This window comes from Berghia stephanieae, chromosome 7, assembly GCF_034508935.2.
Source record: "Berghia stephanieae isolate SIO BIC M18660-M18661 chromosome 7, UCSD_Bste_1.3, whole genome shotgun sequence".
Lineage (NCBI taxonomy): Eukaryota > Metazoa > Mollusca > Gastropoda > Nudibranchia > Aeolidiidae > Berghia > Berghia stephanieae.
Genome location: NC_088366.1, coordinates 13,363,560 through 13,390,378, shown reverse-complemented (window position 1 = coordinate 13,390,378; position 26,819 = coordinate 13,363,560). Strand labels below are relative to the sequence as shown.

The following is a 26,819-nucleotide window of genomic DNA, read 5'->3' as shown; positions in this document are numbered from 1 at the left end:
ACAACCTGACAGAATCAAAATGCCTACAAAAGTTTAAGAGAACTGCTTCCTTTTTTGTGAAGGAATAGTAACGTTGGAGAAAATGAAAGTGTTCTCTGTGTTTTTTGGGGATTTTTTGTTGTTGGTAGTTTACAGTACGTGACAGTGATTTGATCTCACCGATGATTCCTACAATTTAAATCGATGAAATATCGACACCAATAAAATTATCAATACATTTTATGGGAAAAAAACCACTGAGATGTTTTATAGAGTCTATCGTCTATAATTCTTTATTCTAAGACCAATATAATATGGGAGACATCTCTAAAAAAACACACCACAAACACACAATATTGCTCTTTGTTCATTTGGAAACATCCACCATGTCCTATTGGACAAAACTTCGTGAGTACTCGAATGGACTGGCATGTGTAGGGATGAGTACGGGACTTTTGTTGCTGGGCAGGATCAGCTCGTAACGGCTGTCAGACCGATCGTAAACTCCGTGTTTGACATCCGGGCACCTGATGACGTAGTTCACGTATTCCCTCAGATGGTTCGGTAACTCCATGTTGTCTTTGATGTTTGGGTCCGGCGCCTCCCTGTATTGTCTGCTGCCTATGATTTTGTACGTGCCGTAAGCTGGTGTGAGCTTCGTGTTATGGGGTTTCACCTGACAGAACACCAACGGGTCAATCTGGTCCAGATAGGCGTTGTTCGGGGTGTTGGCCATTGACGTTCTGGATCCGTTATGGGTTGATTTTGAGGTCAAAGTTTTGGGAAGAGAGTAAGAAAATAAATTAAATAAATATATACAGAGGATCCATAATTATATAGAGCATATCCACGATTTCATGAGCCACAATGCGAATCTCAATGCATAGTAAAAATGACATTTCGGAAATAAATCCATTTTCTTCAGTATTCGTCCCCTCTGAATGGCTTTCCATTTCAGAAATGTGTGTAAATACATGGATCTGGAGTCAAAGAAGAATTGGATATAACGATAGCTATTTAATTTACATCTATTATTACGATAGTTAATTACTTCAATTATACCGATTGTTATTTACATCTATTATTACGATAGTTATTTACTTCTCAAGTCCATGAATCCCATATCATAGGCAGTCGGTTCTCAATAAAAATTAAAGTTGATTTTTGAGATTATTTTGAGATACTGGATTGTCACGACGTTTTACATATTGTCTCCTATGGAAACATTTAGAAAAACTTGAGCTCCTATAGAGCTGAATATCCATTAAACGTGCTCAACGCTCATAACGGGAGTCCCTGGTCAACAGCAACACTCAACATGTAGAGCACAACAAGATGCCTGTTTGGCATTATTCCATTTTACCCCCCGACAGATACAGCGCTGTTAACGACAAGGCGTTCATTTTACACCCGAGTACGATGAGAGAATATTATGAGAAAAGAGGCCTTTCCAATGATCACCTATGCGCCGCTGAGAACGGGACTCGAACCCAGGAACTTTCGATACTAAGGCAGTGGTGTACCACAAGACGACATAGCCGAGTCGTTTCTGGCAAATTAGCTCGATAGGAAATGGTGGGAGGGAGATATATATATTTATATATATATATATATATATATATATATATATATATATATATATTTCTCCCTCCACCATTTCCTATCCTGAGAGACAGACAGAGAGAGAGAGAGAGAGAGACAGAGAGAGAGAGAGAGAGAGAGAGAGAGAGAGAGACAGACAGACAGAGATATAGAGATTTAGAGACAGAGAGGGAAAGAGAGAGAAAGAGAGATTTGAATTAATTGATCGTGTTATGTGCCAAGAGCTTTATTGCATCGAGGATTGGCGCAATATAAGTAAACTTCATAATTATTATTATCATTATTATTATTATTATTATTATATTATTATTATTATTATTATTATATTATTATTATTATTATTTTATTATATTATTATTATATTATTATTATTTTATTTATATTATATTATTATTATTATTATTATATTATTATTATTATTATTATTATTATTATTTATTATTATTTATTATTATTATTATTATCATTATTATCATCATCATCATCATCATCATCATCATCATCATCATCATCATTATTATTATTACCTGAACAGACGTGCACACACAACATTCTTTCTATCCTGGTCAATTCCCTGGGACAACCGCTGCCCGTGAAGACATCGATCTGTTGGAAAGGCAGGACCTTGTTGGCGCGGACGACATATAAATCCACACGGTTCTCGGGGGCCGTCAGCACAACACGACACTCCAGTGTGCTGTGGATGGCTGTAACACACTGGATACGCTTCTAAGGTGATCTGAACGGGTGTGTAAGTAAACGCTAGCTTTGAACAAAAGTCGCTGCCTCTGTTGCTGCAGAAGATCTGTGCCCCACCTGCATGATAGTAGGCTTGTGCCGGGTTGTTGTCGTTGTAGTTTTGGTGACAATAGCAGGGGAGGTAATCGTTATCGTTATTGTTGTTGATGTTTTGTCTGATGATCCTTTGAAAGGTGTTATCATATTTCTCTGGGTCATCATCATCACCGTTATCATCATCATCATCATCATCATCATCATCATCATCATCATCATCATCATCATCATCATTATCATCATCATCATCATCATCATCATCATCATCATCATATTCATCATGGGATGTGCTACAGTTTACAAGCCAACAAGTCATATTGCCATTTACACATTGTAACTTCTGATTTTTATCACAATTTTCGTCAAGGGAGTTTTCTTGGTTGTAATTGCTGCATAGTGTTTGGTTCATTTGGGCGCCCCTGTTATTACACTTATTATGATTGATATTGATCTTGATGTTGCTGTTATTGTATTTGTCGTGAATATTGTTGTTGTTGTTGTTGTTGTTGTTGTTGTTGTTGTTGTTGTTGTTGTCATGTTTGTCGAGAATGTTGTTGTTGTTTTCATCTCCACACCTATCTATATTATTGAGACTACTGCCCACAGAGCAGGCGTTTGAACAACTGGCAGAGACGTCACTTCCTCTATCCGAGAAAGCTCCACAATAAATTTCCCGATCCACGCACGGGTCGGGATGGCTATTTGTAAAACATTTTTGGCTGGCCTGCCCATCCGACACTCTCTCTGACGCCACAAGGCCCTGGTCTGATCGGGGCAAGTGTGGTAACTGTGCGCTCTGGCAACAGCGAGAGGGACCAAGGTTGCATGGTTTGTCGATGGCAACTCTCTTCACATTGTATCGAAGTGGTGGAATCTCATCGGTCACTTGGGACAGGCATTGTGGGGTACAGTGGACGGGTTGCCTGGCGTAAACCTGGTATCTAAAAGGGAGAGAGAGAAAGGGGGGGGGGGAGAAAAACAAGTGTATTATGTTACGGGTTTGATGAGTAAGATACCTCTCTCTTGCATACACTGCGACACGGCACAGTGGCTAACTCCATGAACTAATTCAATCTTTTATTGAATTCTACCCTTTGGGCAAAGTCCAGTGGCTAACTCCCTGGACGTATTCAATCCTTCCTTGAAATCTACCCTTTGGGCAAAGTCCAGTGGCTAACTCCCTGGACGTTTTCAATCCTTCTTTGAAATCTACCCTTTGGGCAAAGTCCAGTGGCTAACTCCCTGGACTTATTCAATCCTTCCTTGAAATCTACCCTTTGGGCAAATCCAGTGGCTAACTCCCTGGACTTATTCAATCCTTCCTTGAAATCTACCCTTTGGGCAAAGTCCAGTGGCTAACTCCATGGGCTTATTCACTCCTTCTTGAAATCTACCCTTTGGGCAAAGTCCAGTGGCTAACTCCCTGGACTTATTCAATCCTTCCTTGGAATCTACCCTTTGGGCAAAGTCCAGTGGCTAACTCCCTGGACTTATTCAATCCTTCCTTGAAATCTACCATTCAGACAAAGTTCAGTGGCTAAATCCCTGGACTAAATTCAATCCTTACTTGAAATCAACCATTTGGACCAAGTACAGTGGCTAATTCTGGACTAATTTAGACAAAGTCCTCTCCCTATCCTATATTTAAAGAGCTCTCTTTCAACTTTTAACAGTTGGTCGTTGACATGTTCAATAACATATATTATAAAAATATTTAAAATGAATATAACATCTAAACATTGTTCCATTTTTAAAACAAATACTTTTTGCCTAATTTTCCTCACCACTAAACGTGCCAAGAACTTTTCTTCTGTCAATCTGGATTTAACGTGATATATGAACGTTTTCTTTGTTTTTCTGATTGGCTGAAGAATGATTTTGATCCCAAAACGGTCGTTTTTAGTATATTCATCGTTTGAAGAGCTGTCCTAGCCATATAATATCAATCGTTTTTTTTTTCAATCCATAGCTTATCACAGCTTGATGTCCAATAAGATGCCTCAATGTGTGAAAAAGTCACTGCAAGATCACAGTAAAGGAAATAGATTTCTATAATTAAGGAAGTCGACATGAATTAGAATGCATTTGGTATAGATAGTATGCAGATGACGTCACTCAGGCCTTTGTTGTTGTTTTTGCCATCCGCGTTTGTGAGTTGTTCTCACTAAACTGTATTAACCAGACTATAAAAGTTCATGGTTACACAGAGTTTGTGTGTTGGTCCGTTATACTTCCGGATGGCAATGTTGTGAACTCATTGGCCAAGCGCATTCTATCTATAGAGATGTGTGTGTGTGTGTGTGTGTGTGTGTGTGTGTGTGTGATATTCATGGCTCTTCCAATGGATCCTTTCCCATGGAAGAAGAGGGAGATGAGGTCATTGTACTTACCCGTAGTTGAAGTGGTCAAACGATCCAGGGTTAGTGAGATTGGAGGGTACAGTTTGGTCCAAATACCGTTGGTCAGACCACCAGTGACCAGTGGTCTCCTTGCGTTCCTGGTCGATTCTCTGTTTCATCGTCTCCCCTGCCAGACGTCGAGTACGATGTTCGTCACTCTCCCTCCTTGTAAACTCCCATTTGGCTGGTGAGTGGATGGGGTAATCTGCCATGGTGCTCTAGGTGGTTCTCGTTGTCTTGATGGTTGCGATAGTTACCGTGGTTTTAGTGGTCTCCAGTATATTGCTCTGGCTGATATATAGTACAATTTGGCAGTAAAGCGACATACGTCATGCATATTATACGTGCGGCTACGTGGTCTTGTGGTATGACACTCGCTTTCGGATCGGAAGGTCCTGGGTTCGAGGCTCGCGCTCGGCGCATAGTTGAGTCCTTGGAAAAGGCTCTTTACTCACTTTCTCTCACCGCACTCAGGTGTAAAATGAGTACCTGACCGTTAACAGCGTTGTCTTTGTCCGAAAAAATGTAATATCGCCTTACAGGCGAGGCGGCATGTCTCGTCCTACATGTTAAATGTTGCTGTTGACCAGGGACCTTGTAAAGCACTTTGAGCACATTTAGTGGATACTGCGCTATATAAAGCTCATTTTTAAAAAAAAAAGCAGTATTTTATCGATAAATATATTTATTAGTTTCCATATTTTTAAGAGTGTCCAAAATTTGTCAATATATTATAGTAGCATTATAATAACTGTAGAACAAACCTTGATAGATTAGTGAAAGTTAAAAATTTTCTATATGACAATTGTTTTGGTTCTCCGGCATCATTGTGTCGCTGAAGTATTGAAAGATAGTGCAAAGCAGTCCCGTGTTTATTTTGATATGAGAGTTAGCTCGAGGTTGGAGGATTTTTTTTTCTATTGAGGTTAGTTATAGGTCTAAGTAAAGGTCCTAGGGCGTTTGTTTTTCCTATTAGGGTTAGTTAAAGGTACTAGGTTTTATTGTTTTCTTACGGTTAGTTAAAGGAATTGTAGTCCTTTAGAGCCATTGGGCCCAAGGAACTGGATTTTGTCCCGGTTTCTATCGCGTGAAACGGACAATAGCAATTGTTTGCTATCCTTTGGATAGGATGCTAGTCTATCTCAAAGTACTTTCCGCCAATTCTAACATACTCAGCTACCCATTCACTGCTGGGTGGACTGCACCCAGGATCGATCTCGTCCCTTTGCGTGTGAAGCGAGTGTTCCATCATTTGAGCTTAGGAATACTAGGGTTGTTTCCCTTAGCACGAGGAGCTTACTGGCGGTCTCCCACGTGGGAATGTTGCTGTCAGGGAACCTTTGTAAAGTCCTTTGAGCACATTTAGTGGATATTGCTAAAGTTTTTTTAGATCACGGGTGGTCGAGGCAATGAACCTCCAATCGAGCCCTTGGTTTTCCATTGAACAAGTAACTGCACTGCAACTGACGCTTGAGTTATCCCGATGATGATGTCGGAGGCCTTCGTGCTAAGGGAAGCAACCTAAATATTCCCCCAATCTATCAAGGTTTGTTCTAGAGTTTTTAAAATACTACTATGTATTGACAAATTGGGAGACCTTCCGAAAGCTCCTAGCGCTAGCATTTCTTTTAATTTGTATTTTCACCGTGGATCTTTTGTCATGGGTTTATTTATTCAAGTTGTCATCATATAGAAGCATTAAAAAAATTTAGAACAAACCTTGATAGATTTGTGAAAGTTTAGAATTTCCTAATTTAAATTTGACAAGTGTTTTGATTCTCGGCCGCCATTTTGATTTGTGAAGCATTGAAAGGTAGAGCAAAGCAGTCTTAGGGTTTTATTTTTTTCTATTAAGGTTATATCGAGGTTGGAGGATTTTTATTTCTATTAGGGTTAGTTATAAGTCTTAGTAAAGGTGATAGGGTGTTTGTTTTTCCTATAAGGGTTAGTTAAAGGTACTAGATTTTATTTTTCCTTGGGGTTAGTTAAGGGAATATTTGAGTTCTTTCCCTTAGCATTAGGACCTTTCGGAAATCCTCCCGATCAATTGAATAAATAAAGTCTTAAAAAAGGAACACCCAAGAAATACTAATTGGAAGAGATGCTAGAGAGGTGGGCCGGTGTTACCAATACTTAGCTTCTATACCAGGATAAATCATTCGTTTGGACCGAAAAATATATAAAAAACTTACCGCTTACCGTCAAAAGCAGTTTAGATTTGAAGATGCATTTGTTTTCTATCAAAAAACATTCGGTAATGGACAATCCTTGATGAATTTCAAAAGTTGTGTTGAAATTATATCCTAATTGTTTTCATGATTAATTCCTCGCGAAATCGTGTGGGTATCGTTTCTGTTATCAAGGTACCGCCTAGCCAGGCAGGGTTGCCAGATCATTTTTGAGTAAGATACCAAACTAGCTATAGCAAGAGGCCAGATTCCTCGGCAGGAGCCCAAATACCACCAAACCCACCTTAGCCTCGCGAAAACTCTTTAGATTTGTTAAACAATTTAGATAGGATAAGGAAAATTCGTATATATAGAAGCATTAGCAAATGCAATCTGTGTTAGCACGTGTTGCATTTAGATATTTAGATTGCCAAATAAAATAAGTTTTACCGGTACCAGAGTAAAACGATATAACGGGGAAAGTCAGAGGAAGCCAAAAAGTTGGTTACAGGAGGCCAAGTGGCCAAACCAAATTTTGGGAGGCCAAATGGCTTGGGAAAAGGCCAAATTTCTCAAATTTGGCCACCAGGAGGCCAAACTAGCAACCCTGGCCCCAGGTTTTAAAAAAAGTTTATTGGGAAAAAGATACGGAACAAAATGTCCATAGATAGGTATGCAATTTGGTGCATTAGTGCAGTAAAAAGGCCTTTTTTTCTTTTATTCAATAAACTTGACTGCTGGTGGACCCTAGGCCTCTCTACAAGTCCAAGAAATAATACTCACTTTTTCTCTGCTCCAACGAAAATACCTACCCCCTACCGGTCTAATTATTTGTAGCAGACGACAAATTTCTCAAAACGGTCACGTGACACTGTAAAAACAACACAGGAAGTCCATGAAAGCTTATTTACGGCATTTCCTTTGAACCGTGTAAACAACAAAATTTCGTTTTCATTCGACTCAACGGGTCAGATTGGCCGGTATTTTTTAACGAACTAAAGTTCTGAAAAATCAAAATGTTTCTTAGAAAGGTGAAAGATGCTAGTTTTTGAAACAGAGGTAGGTTTTTAAAAAAATCTTTATATTTTACGTGAATGCATGCTCAAGGCGAGTTGGACGTGCAGCGGAGGTTGGTAGGCCAAAGGCCCACCTCTCTAGACCGAGGAGCTTTCGGATGGCCTCCCGAGGCATTGAACCTCTAATCGGGCCCTGCGGTCTGCATCTTGTTTTTCCCTTGAACTAGTAGCTGCACTGCAACTCTTGCTTGGGTTATTTCGCTTTGTTCTCAAGTCAAACACTTAAAATATTCCATGTATCGCTTAGTTCATTTCTTATTTAATAATTTCATTACGGTGGCTTGCCACAATTTTCATATCCCCTTTTCTTTACTTTGTCTTTGTCTTTAAACATCAACGCTGAATATAATACTATAATTCCACAACCCAATGGGCAACTGCCCCGTGATAACTAATAACACCATGATTGAATGAATTGATTATAAACCAACTTACTTTTATGTCTAGACCATAAAACGTAGTTGATGTTTTTAATGTCGGTTTTTTTGTACTTTCATTGGAGATATTCAAAACTGGTTCAATATGGTGCGTAAGCACTGCGTGTCCATAAATTCTATTTGTTACATGAGCAGTAAGAAGTATGGGGTGAATTAAGATTAATGGAACAGGCCAGACAAACAGCATTTAATTCAACGCGTCGGGGGATTATCTTTAATAAAAACAATGTTATTAGTAATATGTCCAAATGGCTTCATGAGTTGGAATTCCAAAGATGATATTAAAATAGAAAAGACCCAAAAAGTCATATGAAAAATATTACGTTATATAGAATAGATTGATACATATATAGATAAAAAGATAGATAGACAGATACATATATACAGATATATATATATATATATATATATATATATATATATATATATATATATATATATCTTCTGCTTCAAGTACCAAGTCTGTGCCATACATCAGTGATCATGGTACGCCATTCATCTCTCTGATCAGATAACTTCAGATTTCCAAAAGGCAAGCGTGTAAGAATCGACCACGATTAAAAACGTATGGAGAAATATCATTTAATAATCCAGGACAACTGTCCTTTTTCTTCTCTATTCAGTCCTCATTGACCACCGATGAAACTTTTCCATTCTCTTCTGTCGTTGGCCAGTCTTTCCATCTCCTGCCAGCGCATCCCAGACCTCTCCAGCTCTCTCAGAAGGTATCTCCTCCAGGTTGACCTTGGTCTTCCTATGTTCCTCTTTCCTTGTGATATATGTCCTTAGGTTTCCTCAATGTGTATCCTATCCATTTCCATTTTCTGTCGTATATTTTCAACGGATTCTTGTCCTCTTGTCCTGCACTGCCCCACAATTCTTCGCTTTTAATTTTGTCAATCCATTTAACAGATCTTAGAGAGACAGGTGAAAATAAATTGACAACACTCTGGATTTAAAGCAATTTCTTTGATTAGTTGGGGAGAGTGCTCTTTTAGCGACTATCGTCCTGTTGTAATACACTCGCTTTAGGATGGGAAGGTCCAGGGTTCGAGTCCGATTGTAAGTGGCTCATAGTTGAGTAATTGAAAATGATCTTTACACACATTCTGACAACGTACTCAGGTGAAAATGAGTACCTGGCGTGGCGGTTAACAGTGTTTTCTCTGTCTGAGAAAAACGATTTGATATCGTCTAACAAGTGTCATTCTTGTCTTACATGTTAAATGCTGCTGTTGGTTTGGGACCATTTGTAAAGCTTCTCATAATAACATATATATCTATCTATCTATCAATCTGTCTATCTGCCTGTCACAAAGTGCGTGACTATCGCAGAGGGGGAGTACAGTCCGCAAAACTGCGCTCTCCGTCTACGACCTTAAATGGGCCGGACTCCGACCACGCCAAGTCAAGTATCAATAAACCAACATCAAACAAGGGATATAAACACCCAATTATAGATTTAATTATTAACTTTTGATCAGTGGGACCAGACGCACACTGACATGCATTCCGCTCACGTCACTAGACAACACAGAACACAATAATAATGAAAATAAAAGAAAACAAAACAATTACTTTCTTAACAGGGCGCCCTTACCTTAACAATATAAAAACTAGTGATGTTTAAGGTGGTGTTGTCGTCCTCTCCCTAATCAGCACCGAAACTTCTTTTATAAATATATCTATTACTAATAAGGTGTGACACTTCCAAAATTGATAGTCTGACAGTCAAGTACAAGTTCTGGAATAATCTAGCCACTGTTGTGATAATAATATCGGGTCTAACACAAAGTTTCATAATAAGGGGGGGGGGAACTCTATTTGAATAAGTTAAAAATATTATAACTGTAAGTCTCTTGCCTCAAGTCCAATGTGACAAGGGAGTTCCTTGCCCCAAGCCCGTTGGCTCACTATATATAAAAGAGAGAAAATATATTAATACAGAAGAACACCAAAACAATTAAATCACTTCGACTGAAAACCATTAACAATGCGCACAACTAACATTTAACTATTTAGAAATTATAAAACAGGGAAATACGTAAATGATAATTAAAGCGTGCAAACAGAGTATAATACTTTAAATCAAGAAACCACAACTTCAAATATTTCAATTTAATTAAACACAAAGTTCTGCATTTATAACCACAATGCGCTATATATAAGCCATCCTCACCAGAGCCAACACAACACTACACGTGTTAGAATAAAAAAAACATCCTTTCTGTGGACTTAGCGCGCAACAGGCGCGTAATAAATGAAATAAAGATGAATATTTTTCTATATTAACGAGGAGCAACTTATTGGTCCTCTCTCCTCCTCGGTCCAAACGCAAATGGCCAAGAGTAACGGTTGGTAATTCTGAGGACTGAAATTTTACTCAAGTTCCTGCCCTGAACACATAACAAATCACAAAAACAACAAAGGGCCCTTCCTCCGAAGACTTTGACAAAACCATACGCCAGACTTCCAAAATGACACCAACCTTTCATCTCATTCATCCCTATTTACAGTATCACGGGAATTAGATCAGAGGTTAATCTCATGGACTCAAAGATATTCAGGTAACATCTGATAGATGACCCCCTTCGTAAGTAACAACAATATACGGTCCTATACCGTACAAAGGTCTGGGTGATAGGGATGGCGCCTATGTCTCTGTGGTTACGACTTGCGTGACTTCATTGACACCTTCTCAAAACAGGAAATTTATCTAATCAAAACAGGAAATTTATACAATAAAACAGGAAGTTTATACAATCAAAACAGGAAGTTTCTGCTTACACTAAAGTCATTTCGCTACACTGCATATCTATCTATCTATCAATTATTTATCTATCTACCTAGTAACAGCAGTTGATCACGATAGCATTCTGGATTTGGAGTGATAGAATGAGACAAGGCCGAATTTCGCTGATTACTTGCTTATATAGAAATATGACCGAAGTTGAGTCAAGCCCAGAAAGCAATGATGTTCCTGGATTCGTTAGTGCCAGAACTTTACTGGTCATTTAGTCGGATCCAATCACATTTCGCCTCACAATTCCTGGCTGGTCCGTCATTAAAGATATTCACGCGTCATTGCTTAATCTGAAATAACAATGTGAAATTGAATGTAAGCTTCAATTTAATATAAGAAAACAGATAAACAATGGCCGTTTATCAACAACACAGGATGGATGAAACATAACAGACAAGTGAGATAATGTGGTAGTGGCGTTGTTAAGATGAATGTCTTGTTTGTGGTGGTCGTTATCATTGATTTGTTCAGATAGTCGCCTATGTGGTTCTTTGAGCCTTTTATATACTCTATCCTGAAGGAGTACCATTGAACATGTAATAACCAGCGCATTTCCTGAGCAGTCAATTGGGTATTAAAAAAAAAAAGACAAATAATCTAATTGCGATAAATTTGAAAACCTCATTGTTGGGATCAGCTTGGAAAGTGGAGAAAAATTGTCTTTGTCTCATAAAAATCTGTCTAGAAATAACCTTTTTTGTAATAGATTTGATTTTGAACACAGCTTTCTCAAATTTTATAATTTTATGATAATTTTCTTATTTTCCGGTCGATGTTCTTGATTTATATATCGTTTTTCGTTTCTCAATGAGACGAACGCACTGATGTAGCTCGATTGATTCAAGAGTTTAAAACACAGATTTCGTGTTTTGATTGTGAGTCCAGCCTTACTAAGAATTCACGAGCGTTGAGATACGACGTAACTATACATTACAAGACTTCGTTCTCCACGCCATAGTAGGGCTTCCATTCATCGCTTTCGGTCAACCGTGGTCTTTGAAGTTACACAACATATCCCGCCTGTGATGCCTGTACATAAATCTGTCCCTCCAGGAAATCGCGGCGCTTGCTGCCGCAACGCGGCCGCGATTTTTCACAATTTTGACAATTGCCCCAATTTTTTGCAATTTTCCATGTTCTGGAGTCACATATAATTTATAATCATATAATGCTAAACATAGAAAAATACTACTGCCACCGTCACACAAAACTATTAAAGATGCTATTTAATAATAGTTTTATTGCTAACATCAATCTATTATATATATATATATATATATATATATATATATATATATATATATATATATATATATATGTATATATATATTTTTTTTTTTTATTATATAGATTCATGTAACTCGGAAACAGACCTCGTTGTTCCATTGTATTATTATGATGTATAGATGTACTCGGAAAAATAATATTAATAATAATAATAATAATAATAATAATAATAATAATAATAATAATAATAATAATAATAATAATAATAATAATAATAATAATAATAATAATAATAATAATAATAATAGTAATAATATTTTTAAAAGATTATGAGCTTTTCTACCACATAAATGTTAGGAATCCATGCATTTGTGTAAAAGTGTTGTTTTTTGGGTTTTTTTCAAAATCTCCTGGTGGCATCCCTTGTATATACCTGGCATAATATTTCTTTTCTAAGTATGCAATGTCAATATCAATGTAATTTAATCTAATTTATGGACACAATACTGTATAATACATACCAACTAAAATTGGTGGACTGTGCTTGTCATAGAACTAAAGCAAGAATAAATTATTGTGAACTGTTTATTGAAAACAATGTCTTAAATTTGCAATTTATCCTTGCAATTTTTGCATTTTTTTTGCATGCAATTTTTGGAATTTTGGGTGCAATTTTTTTTGGTTTTCATTTGCAATTTTCCGCGGGGACAGATAAATCAAGGGCTGAGCTGACTCATGTTGGCAAGCGAGCTATCAAAAGAGCAATCGTTGATTGGTCAAAAACTCAGGATTTCATATAAGGACATAAGTTCTTGAAAGCGATACCCACCCACCTGTCAGTGGACAGAACTGATATGATGAAATGAGGGCTCCATAAAATGTTATATCATGGTAGGCTCCACCCTCTCTTTCTATTCTGGCGTAGATGTAGACGGCGATAGGATTTCCGATATCATAATGACTAGTGGGCAAAGGGTTAAAGCTTCCAAACAATCCCAATCGTCGTCTATCTCTAATGGGCCCCGTTAGAGCCCCGACGCGCAATCTGTCTTGTAGCAACGATGACGACGATAACAAATTGCTTCAATTTTCTTTGCCTTTCTTCTACTCTTGAGACTTTGAGATGGAACTGTAAGAACACAGAATTACAGGAAAATATAAAAAGCATTAACTCTCTCCTTACCAGCTATTTTTAGAATTTCCCCCAAAACTTCATACCCACCCAGCACAAAAATAGATTTTTCTTACTCAAACAAAAAGTAATAAGAGATCTCTACAACACGATGTTTAGTATTTATAGCTGTAATCAAAGCATTTCTTTACATTTTGTGATGTACAAGAGAAATCAGAATGAGAAAATTGTCGGTTGCATCGTAAGGAACGTGACGATTGTACTATGGGTGGTAAGGAGAGGGTCAAACTATGTTTTACAGACTGATCTTGCAAGCCTTCTTTACATTAATTTATTCAATTATTATTGCCCGTTGATTCGCAATGGCTATTTAGAATATCTGCTAGGCCGTCGTTTTGAGTCCAAACTCCGACCTTGAACGTCGGTTTTGCCAGCATTACGCTGGACAGATGGATGTGTCCATATAGATAGAAAGAACGTGACGTCACTCAGGTCTGTGTTGCTGTTTTCTTTTGCCATCCATGCTTGTGAGTAATTCTCACTAAACTGTATTAACCAGATTATTAACATTTAATGTTACACATAGTTTTGTGTGAGTTTGTTCGTTATATTTTCGGATGGCAATGTTGTAAGTTTCTTAGCCAAGCGCACACTATCTATATAAAAATAAGTGCACGTTGTCTCAAATTATATTGTTGTGGCTGCGATTTCCCCATGTATTTAACTACACAGTCAGTTGCCAAATCACTGCGTTTAAAAAAGTAACCTCCCTTATTTTCTATTTTAAAAATGCATTGCCTCAGCCTTAAACTATAAAATGTAAGAGTATTTAATATCTAAAGCCATATTTTCATTAACATATGAAATTATTTAGCAAAATTTGTCCTTATTGTCAAGTATAGAAAAATTCTTTGAATTATCACTTAAATTGAAAATGAAAGCCTCTAAATTTTCTAACCTTGTTTTCATACATATAGTATCTTATTATATTGATTAGGGATGGGCACAAATGGTACTGGGCAGTATCGACGATACTGTCGATAAAGGAAATTTACTATCCATCGATATTCAAGTGAGGCACTCCTACACTATTTAACATTTACATCTTGAATATTCTGGTTAATTTACCTCCATTTGCATATAATTTAAATAAATCGTGAAGTAAATTGGATTTTATTTTGAAAGTATATCAAAAAATTTTATGAATATATATTTTTTTTCTTTTTAAAATTTCCATTCTGAAAGAAAGTGAATAACGTCCAAATTTAGCTCTGAATATCTACCAGTTTAGCCTTATTCTCATTGCTCGTGCCATCACGATGGTTGCCTTTTTCTTGATACTATTTTCCCTTTATTGTTCTCACCATTGCTTCGCGATAATAGTTTGTGTGATTTCATTTTAGAATTTAAAGGATTTGTCTCATTCTAGGTTTATCAATTTCCACAATATTTACTGTGTCAAAAGTGTGAGTAATGCTCAAGAGATGTGGGTTGTTTGCTTCGGGTGATTGGCAAGTCCTTAAGGTAGTTATGCGTCTTTGGTTCACGGTCATCGGTTGGTTTCAGGGCAAAATAGACTTTATACTTTTTCATTTTCATTTAATCAGTTTTTTTAACTTATAGGATTGACGTAAAAACCAAAAGAGATTGTACTTCTGTTGATTGATTCACTGTTTGTCGATTGAATAACTCAAGACTCATTCTATAAGATAATAGTTAAAAAGGTATTCATATTAATAGTGTAACGACTCATCTCAGACTCCGTTATTTCAACTTCTTGTTTATCATCAATGTTGTGGTAATTGTGAATAATAACTCTGTAAAGCGACCTGCAAGGACAAAAACTATAATGCCAGTTCTATCTTTCTAGCCTTTATCTTGTTTTCGTGTCAAAATACATATAAATTGGTCGTGAGATTTGAACAGCTCCTCTAATTGAAGTGCTTAAGGGGAGGGGCGACACCTGAAACTATTTTCAAGAATAATGATTATATCCAATATCTTTTTATATTGGGACATTGCCTATGACCAATGGATTCGAACCATGTGATTTATTTCGGTGGGCGTGTCCGGTTGCCATGGTGACGGCCGCCATCTTGGATTTTTCTCTTCTCTGGGTGCTATTTTAAAAAGTTACTTTCTCAATAAGTTTCCATTGAATTTTCTTGAAATTTGGCATGGTTGTATATTTGTATATTGTTAAAAAAAATACAGAGCATTTTTTAAATATTTTAAATAGATTTTTATTTACAAATTTTTAAAAATAATATTTTTTCGGTATGATAAAAATCATGTTTTTTGACATAAAAATGTCAATTTTTCAAAAAATAATAAAGATATTTAAAATTCCTTCTGTATGATTTTAGATAATCACTATAGCTCTAGACATGCAAAATTTTAAACAAATTGATTGATAAATGACAAAATAAGATAAAAAATAGTGTTAAAAAATGTCATTTTGAGAAAAACGAGATCAAAGATAACAATGAATGAAAATAATAAGACAAAACGGTACAACCAGCTCAAAACATATCAGCACCGTATGAGGGTCCCCCGTGTTCTTTTTCTGCCTCCCTCTGGGCTTTTTCACGGGTCTGAGCTTTCATTTTGCGTCTTTTTTTTCTCTTTGTGTTGAGCAACCCTTATGCTCTGGTCAAGTCTTTTTGATTCTGCTTGCTGACTCAACATCTGGGAGTGTTCTCTCAGTCCACCGATGCCCAAAGACACTTTCAGGGATGTTATTTCTGTTGGACCAAAATTATACTCTGCACCAAACTCAACTTTTTTTTAGGGAATGGAAGTATGTTTTATGGCATCTTGACCAAACAGAATTATGAAACCTTTCGTTTGGATTTTGTGTTGTCTTCATCTCACAACACTTCAACAAAGCATATACAGGCTTCAAGTGCTCATGAATTAAATCAAAATTCAAAAGTGTATTTACACGCTGCTTGTGTCAACAGTTTACACATGGGCAGCAATATATTTTTTATAAAAGCATCTGGAGTCCGGTTCAGGAGGACAATACCTATGTTGAGGGAAGTCATTGGTGTAATAACCGTGGTGAAGACCAGCAAGAATAGCCCATTTCATTTCTTTCCGCTGTGGCATTGCTTGGAATCGCTTTATCATAATACTACTTACTATCACACACCAAATTCCAATCAAAGATTTGTGGTCACGGGTCAACCACGAGCCATCATAACTTTCTTGCTTTCTTGGCTTTTGTAGCAAATAACTGTAGCCAACGTTTGGATTTTTTTGTCACTTTAGGTATAGTTATAATAATCCAGTAAAAATTGGAAATATTTAGAGATAATTAACGTGAATACGTGTCAAAATTTGATAAAACAACTGATCAATCGAAATGTAAACAAATCGTAGTAAAATATAATAGTAAGAGAGGCGAACTTTCACCCTGACTCAACATCCAATCCCTGGCGCGGAGTCAGAGGTCGAGAACAAGGTCAGCCAATCAGATCGCACCATTCGTGATCACGTTGTATTTACCTGACAACTTGACCTCTTATCAGCTGTTTGACACACAATCTTCGTTCACGACTCACAGTTTCTAAACCCCTCCCCTGCCCATATTCTGATATTTTTGAGACTGAAACCGTGTCAACTAGACGGGCAAAGAGTAGACTAAACTATCGATATCAAAAATTACAACATCGATATGGATTATAATGCTTTTCAGTCCTATTATTTTCAGTTGAATTCTCACAAAAAATTGAAAAGTTTGGTATTTTCATGTCGACTTCCATGGCTATGAAAGACGATTTACAAACTTTATATTATCCAAATCACCATATCAGTGCTGAAAATATGTGAAAAAAGGATTGTTCTTTGATAATAAATAAAAAACTGAAATTTTATATTTTGACCCAAAAATCGATATTTCAGGTGTCGCCCCTCCCCTTAAGGGGCGGTTTGGATCTATCTAATCATTAGGAAAATCCTTCGAAAAATTGATTTTGGAATTTTGGTGGAAAATGATATTTTATTATCTTAGAAATAATATAATTGAAGTCCAAATTCTTAAAGTAGACTATAATTGCACGAAAAACACAGTCGAAAATGGTACAGGTAGTTAGAAAAGTGTGAAAAACGGGAAGCTATTTTGCTATTTTCTCAATATGTCATTTTCTAAGGGTATGGGATACTGTGTCAAACGTTTCTCAGAATCTATTCAATGAAATTGTCTGATACGTTCCACAGTTATCACAGGAATAATGTATTATGTCACGACAGAGAGATATTTTTGATAAGATATGTGAATTTTGAATTATAATCCTAATTCTGAATTTTTAACATCAATTTTGTCATAACGTTTTGATTCTCAACTTTCTTATGTTCTAATAGAAATTCCATAAACTAAAGCCGTAAAATCTCTCTATGGTGGCACACTATGGTACAATGTTGACAAGAGGGAAGAATATGGAGGTTATTCCTTCATTAGTTTTTGTGGAACGTTTGCCACAAGATTGTTATATTTTTAGATGTCAGACCCCCAAATTAGATCGCAAAATGGGTTTCAACACAGATAATTAAAAATGTTCACCATAAATGTTGATTTTTAACCTATAATGATGATGTAGAATGATTAAAACCGCCCAATATTGGTAATTAATTTTTTTTTAGAAAAGACCCAAACCGTCCCTTAAACTTTAACTTCAGTTATCCAATATTGAAGTTATAAATTTCCATTTTACTTCTCTCTATCTATCTATATCCCTCTCTCTATCTTCCCCCCCTCTCTCTCTCTCTCTCTCTCTCTCTCTCTCTTTCTTCCTCTCTCTCTCTCTATCTATCTATATCCCTCTTTCTCTATCTCTCTCCCCCCCTCTCTCTCTCTCTCTCTCTCTCTCTCTCTCTCTCTCTCTCTCTCTCTCGCTCGCTCGCTCGCTCGCTCCCTCTATTTCTCTAATTCTCTTTAGCAAACAACCATTTGTCAGTTTCATTTTCTCCCACTTTTTATCATCTTTCATCTCTATATCTCTCTTTTTCTCTCTCTTTATATCCCCCCCCCCCTCTCCCAAAGTAAAGATCACAATTTACTAAGGGCCTGGATCACGTTCTGTGATAAATCTCAATTGTAATTTTCATATTAATGAGCTTGGTACCTCGCACATTATCTACTAATAATTCTGATCCACTCTTCATTGTCATTTAATTGCTTTCTTAGTTCCCAATACACTTTCGGATAGATAACGTACTCAGAATTATTATAACAAAAGTTTACCAAAATAGAAGTGTTTTGTCGTCGATCAAGTTTTTAATTCAAAAGGTCAAATAAGCAAATTATGCTAAAACCCTTTCTTTGTTTGCATTGAGTCTGTCTACGGTTATTTTTTCATTAAGTTTTTCGTAGTTTTGTCGACTCTGACGATTGACCAAAAATAACTGATGTGTCGTTCTATTGTCAATTTGGATTTTTTACAAGTGGTCTAGAGAGAGAGAGAGAGAGAGAGAGAGAGAGAGAGAGAGAGAGAGGGAGAGAGAGAGAGAGAGAGAGAGGAAGAGAGAGAGGGGGGGGGAGGAGAGAGAGAGAAATTGATTGAATAAATAACAAATTTGCATCAGATATTGGGCGTTTAAAAGGAGATGCACCTTTCGCTACTTTTTTAGCTATAGAACTATTTATACCTAGTAAATATAATTCACAAAAGGGATAGGCATCATCATCATCATCATCATCATCATCATCATCATCATCATCATCATCTTCATCATAATCATCATCATCATCATCATCCGCAGTGATAAGTAATGTATTTGATTCTTGTTTACCTACATATCATATGATTTTAATGATTTTGTAATTAGTTATTATGTATTGATTTGTGTCCTGAATTGGCACACTGCCCAGACTAAAAAATGTAGAATTAAATTGAATTGTATCATCATGTTGTAACAGATAATTCAATGACAGATTATACTCCTGTCGCTATTTGTTTTGTTTCAAAATTGCATATATAAACAAAAAGTTTTCATTTATTCGCCCTATAATTTCCTTTGTTCTTGTATGTTCATTATAACCCCAAAAATGATTTCTTAACATTGCTTTGTTGTCTTTGAATTCTTATTTGTAAGATTTAAATATAACAATTAAACCTCGTTTCGGTTAATAATTATTTTGCCCGTATTGTCTTCTACCTTTAGCTTTTCAAATAGTCTTTGATTAAATCGTAGATTGTCACTCATAAATAAATAAAAATGAGGGGAGAATCCTCAGATTGTCCATTTATCGACCCTATCACATATAGTAATAGTAAATAGTAAATAATGAATTTATATAGCGCCCAAACATCCACGTCAATCGTGCTCTGCGGCGCTTTACATAATAAAAATAAATATAAAAATGTTTAAAAACAACAAAATTAAAAATCACGACACTACATGATACATAATAAGCATGCATACAAAAAAAAAAAAAATCAAAGCAACATCTATTTTATGAGAAATAAGCCTCGCGGAACAACTCAGTCTTCAGACATTTCCTGAAAGATGTTAAATTTTCGCAGGACTTTGTCCGAGGACTAAGTGCGTTCCATAGGCGTGGAGCTATGAATGAAATTTCTCACCGAACGTGGATTTTAAGGTGGTAACTTTTAGAAGTTGGGACTGAGATGATCTTAAATTTCGAGTGGTTTCATATTTTTTAATCAGTTCCTGCAAATATTCAGGTGCCAATCCATCCAGACATCTAAAAACATAGCACAATATTTTAAATTCTATCCTATACTTCACAGGAAGCCAGTGCAATTCCTGGAGAACTGGTGTTATATGATCTCTTTTTTTCGTTAATTTTATAAGTCTAGCCGCTTTATTTTGAATTTTTTGTAGTTGATGAATTAATCTACTTTGACAGCCAATGAGAAGGGAATTGCAATAATCTAATCTGCTAGTAATAAACGAATTAACAAGCATCTTTGTAATATCTTCATCAATATAATGTCTGATTCTTCCAATGTTTCTAATGTGATAGTTACAACATTGGCATATTTTTTTAACATGATCTTCCATGGATAACCCTTGATCTAAATACACCCCAAGATTTCTCACACAAGAACTAGGTTTAATAGCATTTTCACCCACTAGTATCTCATTTGTAGATATTTTTGAGAGTTGATACCTATTTCCAAAAATTATCATTTCCGTCTTGTCATCATTAAATTTAAGTTTGTTTAGTTTCATCCAGTCCTTTATGTTAGCAATGCAATTTTCCATAACAGATACTGATGACAGCTCTGAATCATTATTAAGTTTTGTATACAGCTGAGTGTCATCAGCATAAAAATGAAAATCAATGGGAAAAGTGGATAACATATGAGAAAGGGGAGCAGTATACATTGTAAAAAGGAGGGGGCCGAGAATAGATCCCTGAGGCACTCCACACGTTAATATGGATGGAGTTGATACATGGTTTTCTATAATTACTGACTGAGTTCTTTCAAACAAATATTCCTTTAACCAGTCCAAAGCTGTGCCACTGATATAAAATTGATCGCGTAATCTAGTCAAAAGTAAATTTTGATCGATAGTGTCGAATGCCGCACTTAAATCTAGTAAAACAAGCATCGCAGCACTTTTATTATCTATATCATTGACAATATCATTAAAAACTTTAAGTAATGCCGTTTCCGTGCTATGGGAGGCTTTGTAGGCAGATTGAAATTTAACATTTAAGGCATTCGTCTCTAGATGGTTAATAATACGAGCAGCAACGACTTTTTCGATTAATTTAGAAATGAAATTTAAATTTGACACAGGTCGAAAATTATTTAACTCATTGCAGTCAAGATTTGCTTTTTTCTTCAGGGGTCTAACCAAGGCATGTTTCAGCATATTTGGAAAATCGGGCAACGTTAGACTTTCATTTACGATAGATGCAATTGCTGGAGCAAGATACTTTGAACATGATTTTATGAGCCAAGTTGGTGTTTTATCTAGCGGGCATGATTTATTAGGCATATCTGACAAAATATTTTTAACTTCCTCTATTGTTACGGGTTCAAACGACGTTAACATTTTATAACGGGTGTTCATAGATTTAGTTGGTCGTGTCGTGCAGGTGAGTGGTGTGTCCTCCTGTAGTGTCTCTTCCGTTGATGTTGATCTTCCGGGCGATGTCACGTGCCTTGTCATTGTTTTTGTGTTCATTGGCGAAGTCATGCTTGTTGTTTCAACTCGTGATGTCGTGCTGGGATGTAGATTTGTGGGGCTGTCGTTGTCTAGTTCCTGTCGGATGTTGGGAATTTTCTCAATGAAAAAGGTGTTGAATTTGTCACAGAGTTCTTTTGGAGATGTATTTGTAGGTAGATTATTTGTATACGATGGTATGATCATTTCTTTGACAGTATTGTAAAGCTTTTTCGAGTCGAGTTTGCTTTTTATCAGAGTGTCCTTCACATATTGCCGCTTGGTACTGACTATTAGTTGGTTGGTATAATTTTTGGCTTTTTTATATATTTGCTTGTGAATTTCAAGTCCAGACTTACGCCAAATACCTTCCTGATGACGTCTGTCATGTTTGGCTTTTCGTATTTCAGCAGTAAACCATTTGGACTTTGGTCTTAGGACGATCGTTCTGGACTTGAGGGGCGCATGATTTTCCAGACAATTATTAAGTGATGTGTAGAGGAGATCTAATTTCTCTGTAACGCCGTGTGTATGTAAAACGTTATTATTTATGTCCAACTCCCGAATTTGGTCTAGTAATTTGGTGTGGTTTATGTCTTTCGTTTTTCTATAGCGGACTGTACGCCGATTTGGAATTGGGACAGGGACATTGATCTTAAAAAATACTGGGTGGTGGTCTGAAATGTCTGGGCTTCCGATCCTGATCTCACGAGTGGAAGTATCGATGGACCGTGTGATAACGAGATCAAGGGTGTGTCCACCCTCGTGAGTTGGTCCTTTGACATTTTGTATAAAATTGAATACTTCTAGAAGTTTAGTGAAGTTGTCCGAAATCTCGGCATGAAAATTAAAATCACCTAGAACAATAATTTCTCCATTCTCGGTGTTTTTTGCGCGGAGAAAGTCTTCAAATTCTTTTAGAAAAGTTTTATTAGTGCTCTTGTTTTTAGTTGATGGTGGTGGTCTGTAAATGGTTACGACGTTAAAATGTCTGTTATTATGACTAAAGTTAATTTCGATGCATTCGAATGAGTCGTAGTTTTGTTTTTCTCGTTTGATAATATTCAATTGGTCTCTAAAAACACACATCAAACCACCTCCACGTCTTTGGTCTCTATTTTCTTGATGATATGAATAGCCGCTGGGGATTACCTCGTTTATGGTTATAGTGTCAGAAGATGTTAGCCAAGTCTCTGTAATAAAGAATAAATCCAATTTGTTTTCGACGATAAATCATTTATTAACACAGCTTTATTTCGCACAGAGCGGGCATTCAGGAGAGCACATTTCAAATTGTTTTCGTCATCTGTACTCCTTTGCTGTTGTTGTTGTTGTCGCCGCCGCTGTTGCCGTAAAGCAATAAGATTGGATGGGGGTGGTGATGCTGATGATAACGACGATGGTGATGGTGGTTGTGGTGGCAACGATATGGAAGATGACAGCGATGACGATGGTGGTGGTGCTGACGATAACGACGACGACAACGACAATGATCGTGGTTTTAAATCAATTGTTGTGTATGTGGGTGGGGGTCGTGATGGTTTGTAATGGTGGGGGCGATGTGGTCTGTGGCCAGTGAACACTCGTATCGCCCTTTGTTTTCTTGTTCCACCCCGTTGGTGTGAATTTGACTCAATAGCGTCAACAAGAGACGTTGGTTGTTGACGGCGTTGATAATAAAACACCAATGTTAAAAATAAAGTGGTGAATAAAAATCTCTCGTAATGTGTAGAAGAAAAAGATTGGTGAAAATCAGGCTTTACCATAAAATCCATTTTTTAAAAATGAGAATATCACAGAAATAGTTCGTTTGATATTAAAATTGATTTCAGATAATTAAACACAACACAATTACAAGATTAACCATATAAAAATCCACATTGAAGCGTAAGAATTTAAAGTAAAATCGAATAGAAAGACATATGTAAACAAAAACGTGTCCTGCCGGTCAGGCGTGTTACAATTTATACATATACGCCTTTCTTCTAACACTCTCTCCGACCTATTAATCAATCCATCTATCCATCTATCCATCCATCCACATATCCATCCATCTATCTATCAACACAACCAATGATCCATCAAATCATTCATCTATCCATCTATCCATCTATATATATATATATATATATATATATATATATATATATATATATATATATATATATATATATATCTAATATGCAAAAGAAACTAGACAGTTTTTTATTTGCTTTTATCTCATTATAAGAGAAAACATATATTATGTAGGTGCTATATATCTTAAAGAAGTAGACCAATCTTTCTATCTGTTGATATATCACATGCCTTTATTGACACGAGTGAGCATGAGAAGCAGAAAAGAACCGCCAAACAGGTCGGTACAAAATGTGCATGTTGTAAATTAATGCGCACAAAAAAAATATTTCAATATTTATTTCGCATAAGCTTTGCTACCAATAGTTACCGCACCGAATGTTACACTCAGTGAGCGTGATCTGAAAAGTCACACACCCGTAATTGGATTCAATAGTCTGGTGTCACGTAGCCATCTTGGTTCTAAACAAAGAAAACCTGTACTTTTTATTCTTCATGCTGACTAGAACTTTTCATATGTCTTGTGATCAGAATGTGTAAAAGTCAAAGCATGATCAGATTTATAGGTTGCGATAGTTTAGAGCCAGTAACTAAGTTACCATGCGTCATTACGAGGGAAGTGACGTTACGACTGTTGAAGAGCATTCGACCAAAGCTGACCCATTTGCGCAAAGTTGCTCTCCTAAGATGGGCACCTGGGCTCCAGGACTGAGATCAGAATAATATGTGGGACGGCAAATCGCCTATTGAAGCTGATTCCAGAAACAAGCGAATTTCGTGCTATTGACGTCGAGGTGAACGCTTCAATGACGAAACCATCATTGAAGTAACAAATGGAGGATCTAGATCTGCTATGGTGTGGGGGGTGATATAGGATTCAAGAGTCTGATGTCACGTCCGCCCAGCAACAAGCAGCTTGGTTCTAAACAAAGAAAATATGTACTTTTTATTCTTCGTGCTGGCTAGAACTTTTTCACATGTCATGTGATCAGAATGTATAAAAGTCAAAACATGATCAGATTTACAATGTTTTTCTTCTCTGGGATACACTTTTATGCTCGTCGGAGAAGTATTTCATAAGGGCGTCCGCCATTGTTCCGATAATTTAGAACCAGTTACTAAATTACTAACCGTCATTGCGAGGGAAGTGACGTCACGACTGTTGAACCCGATTGGTGGTAGATTTACTGAGTTAACACGTGTCGCCAGAGACTCAACTCAGACCCGTACATCGTTTATTCGGAATCAGAATATTCAAGTGGTGATATTCAACATGACAACGCCACAGTACATGACGCTCGACAAATATTATGCTTTCCTTTAATGATTGGAATGGACGGGTGATGGTCCAGTGGCCAGCTGCATCACCTGACAAGAGTCCTAGTTAACATATGTTACAGTGAATTACATAATCAGTCGGATGGTGAAAAGGTTTCAACTGAAATATTGCCAAGTTTAGTTAGAAGGTCAATTTTTAAAATCAAAAATGAGTTCTTGTCATAAACGATTAAATCAACACTTTTTGTAAATCTTCGGGATATATCAAAGCTTATTTTCACTTCTAAATATTCTTTACAGCTAGTCAATTTGAAAAAGTATGAAATTTGAGACAAGTTTCTGGATACTTTCCCCATAGATCTGACCATAACTTCATAAGAAATTGAGCTTTTATTTATTAATTGAGCTTTTATATAGCACAATATCCACGAAATGTGCTCAAAGCGCTTTACAAGGGGTCCCTAGCCAACAGCAACATTTAACATTTAGGACGGGACATGACGCCTGTTAGGCGATGTTAAAATATTTTCGGACAGAGATAACGCTACTAACGGCCAGGTACTCATGATACACCTGAGTACGGTGAGAGAATGCGAGTAAAGAGCCTTCTCAAAGGAATCAACTATGCGCCGAGCGAGGCTAGAACCCAACACCTTCCGGAAATGAAAACTCTCCCGATTTACGTCAAATAAAGATTAAAATGCTCTGGAGAGCATATTCTTTCAGATTATGCAAAATAGGCAAATCCAAAATTTTCACCTTTCGACTGATAATGTTATGCATTGACACATATGTATATTCTGATTTCAATCGTGTGCTCGATATCAGAAAATCAATTATTTAATGACTGGTTATAAATAGTCATCACAAATAAAATAAAGAATACACCAAAAGAAAACTAATTTTATCTAGTTTTCAAATATGCATTCATCATTCATCTTATTGAATTATTGGCAGAAACAAACTTTCTAGTTTCTTTTGTACAAGACCCGTCTTATCATATTTAGCAGAATAAACTGTGTGAACGAGGGTATGACTTATTTTTGACAATCTTATCTGTGGAATTTAATCGTGTTTCGAGTAATTATTGTCATTAAAAACTGGTATGTGTAGGCCCATGAAGCCGGAGTTTAGCAAGAAACGGACAATAGAAATTGCTTGCTATCAACTGGTCTTATTGGTGTAATGGAAATACTCTCAAACGAAAGTAAAATATTGTCAATTACAACCATGTTAAATCATGATGCCATCATTGCGTTTGGTTATCAGGCCTAAAATGGGGAGTTAACGATTACCTTCCTGGAATCTAAACGATCAACCTACAACAAAGAACACCCATACCTGTTATCTGACATCATTACACGACGACTGGTGCTGGAGTTGTTAACGTACGTGTAACGAAACGTGTGGGCTCTCAAACAAGATGTAGCATCGGTGTCACCAAAATAAATCCCGGCAAAACTTGTACTTAGTTTCCCTGATTTTGGACAACAGGGCTGCGCATACCAGAAGGAAGTCGATTTGGACGAATTCAATCCCTTGAGGGGGCGGGGACATAAATAAATTGAGCTTTTATAGAACGCAATATCCACTAAACGTGCTCAAAGCGCTTTACAGGGGTCCCTGGCCAACAGCAACACTTAACATGTAGAACGAGACATGACGGCTGTTAGGCAAAATTACAATATTTTTCGGACAGGGA

At 36.6% G+C, this 26,819-nt stretch overlaps 2 protein-coding genes across 2 annotated transcripts in view; both read right to left on the bottom strand.

The window, feature by feature from the left end:
• Positions 1–244: 244 nt before the first annotated feature.
• LOC144976719 (uncharacterized) lies at positions 245–8,566 on the bottom strand. The gene is made up of 4 exons (XM_078921083.1): positions 8,455–8,566; positions 4,767–5,066; positions 2,109–3,317; positions 245–722 (listed from the first exon to the last, which is right to left on the bottom strand). Exons 2-4 carry the CDS (start codon positions 4,985–4,987, stop codon positions 371–373), a joined length of 1,782 nt encoding a protein of 593 aa, XP_078777209.1. The 5' UTR covers positions 4,988–5,066; positions 8,455–8,566; the 3' UTR covers positions 245–370.
• Positions 8,567–13,498: 4,932 nt separating this feature from the next.
• Positions 13,499–26,819, bottom strand: part of LOC144976460 (uncharacterized) — a 17,168-nt gene continuing 3,847 nt past the window's right edge. The window contains exons 2-4 of the mRNA XM_078920752.1: positions 26,083–26,133; positions 21,452–22,956; positions 13,499–13,615 (exon numbers count right to left, since the gene is read on the bottom strand). Coding sequence (XP_078776878.1) covers positions 13,499–13,615; positions 21,452–22,956; positions 26,083–26,133 — 1,673 coding nt within the window. The remainder of the gene's footprint in view (positions 13,616–21,451; positions 22,957–26,082; positions 26,134–26,819) is intronic.

Coding starts and splice junctions, on each gene's coding strand:
- LOC144976719 (XM_078921083.1), bottom strand. CDS start 4,987: ATGGCAGATTACCCCATCCACTCACCAGCCAAATGGGAGTTTACAAGG. Junction 3,318..4,766: donor TTTGACCACTTCAACTACGG/GTAAGTACAATG, acceptor TCTCCCTTTTAG/ATACCAGGTTTACGCCAGGC. Junction 723..2,108: donor GTGTGTGCACGTCTGTTCAG/GTAATAATAATA, acceptor TAACGGATCCAG/AACGTCAATGGCCAACACCC.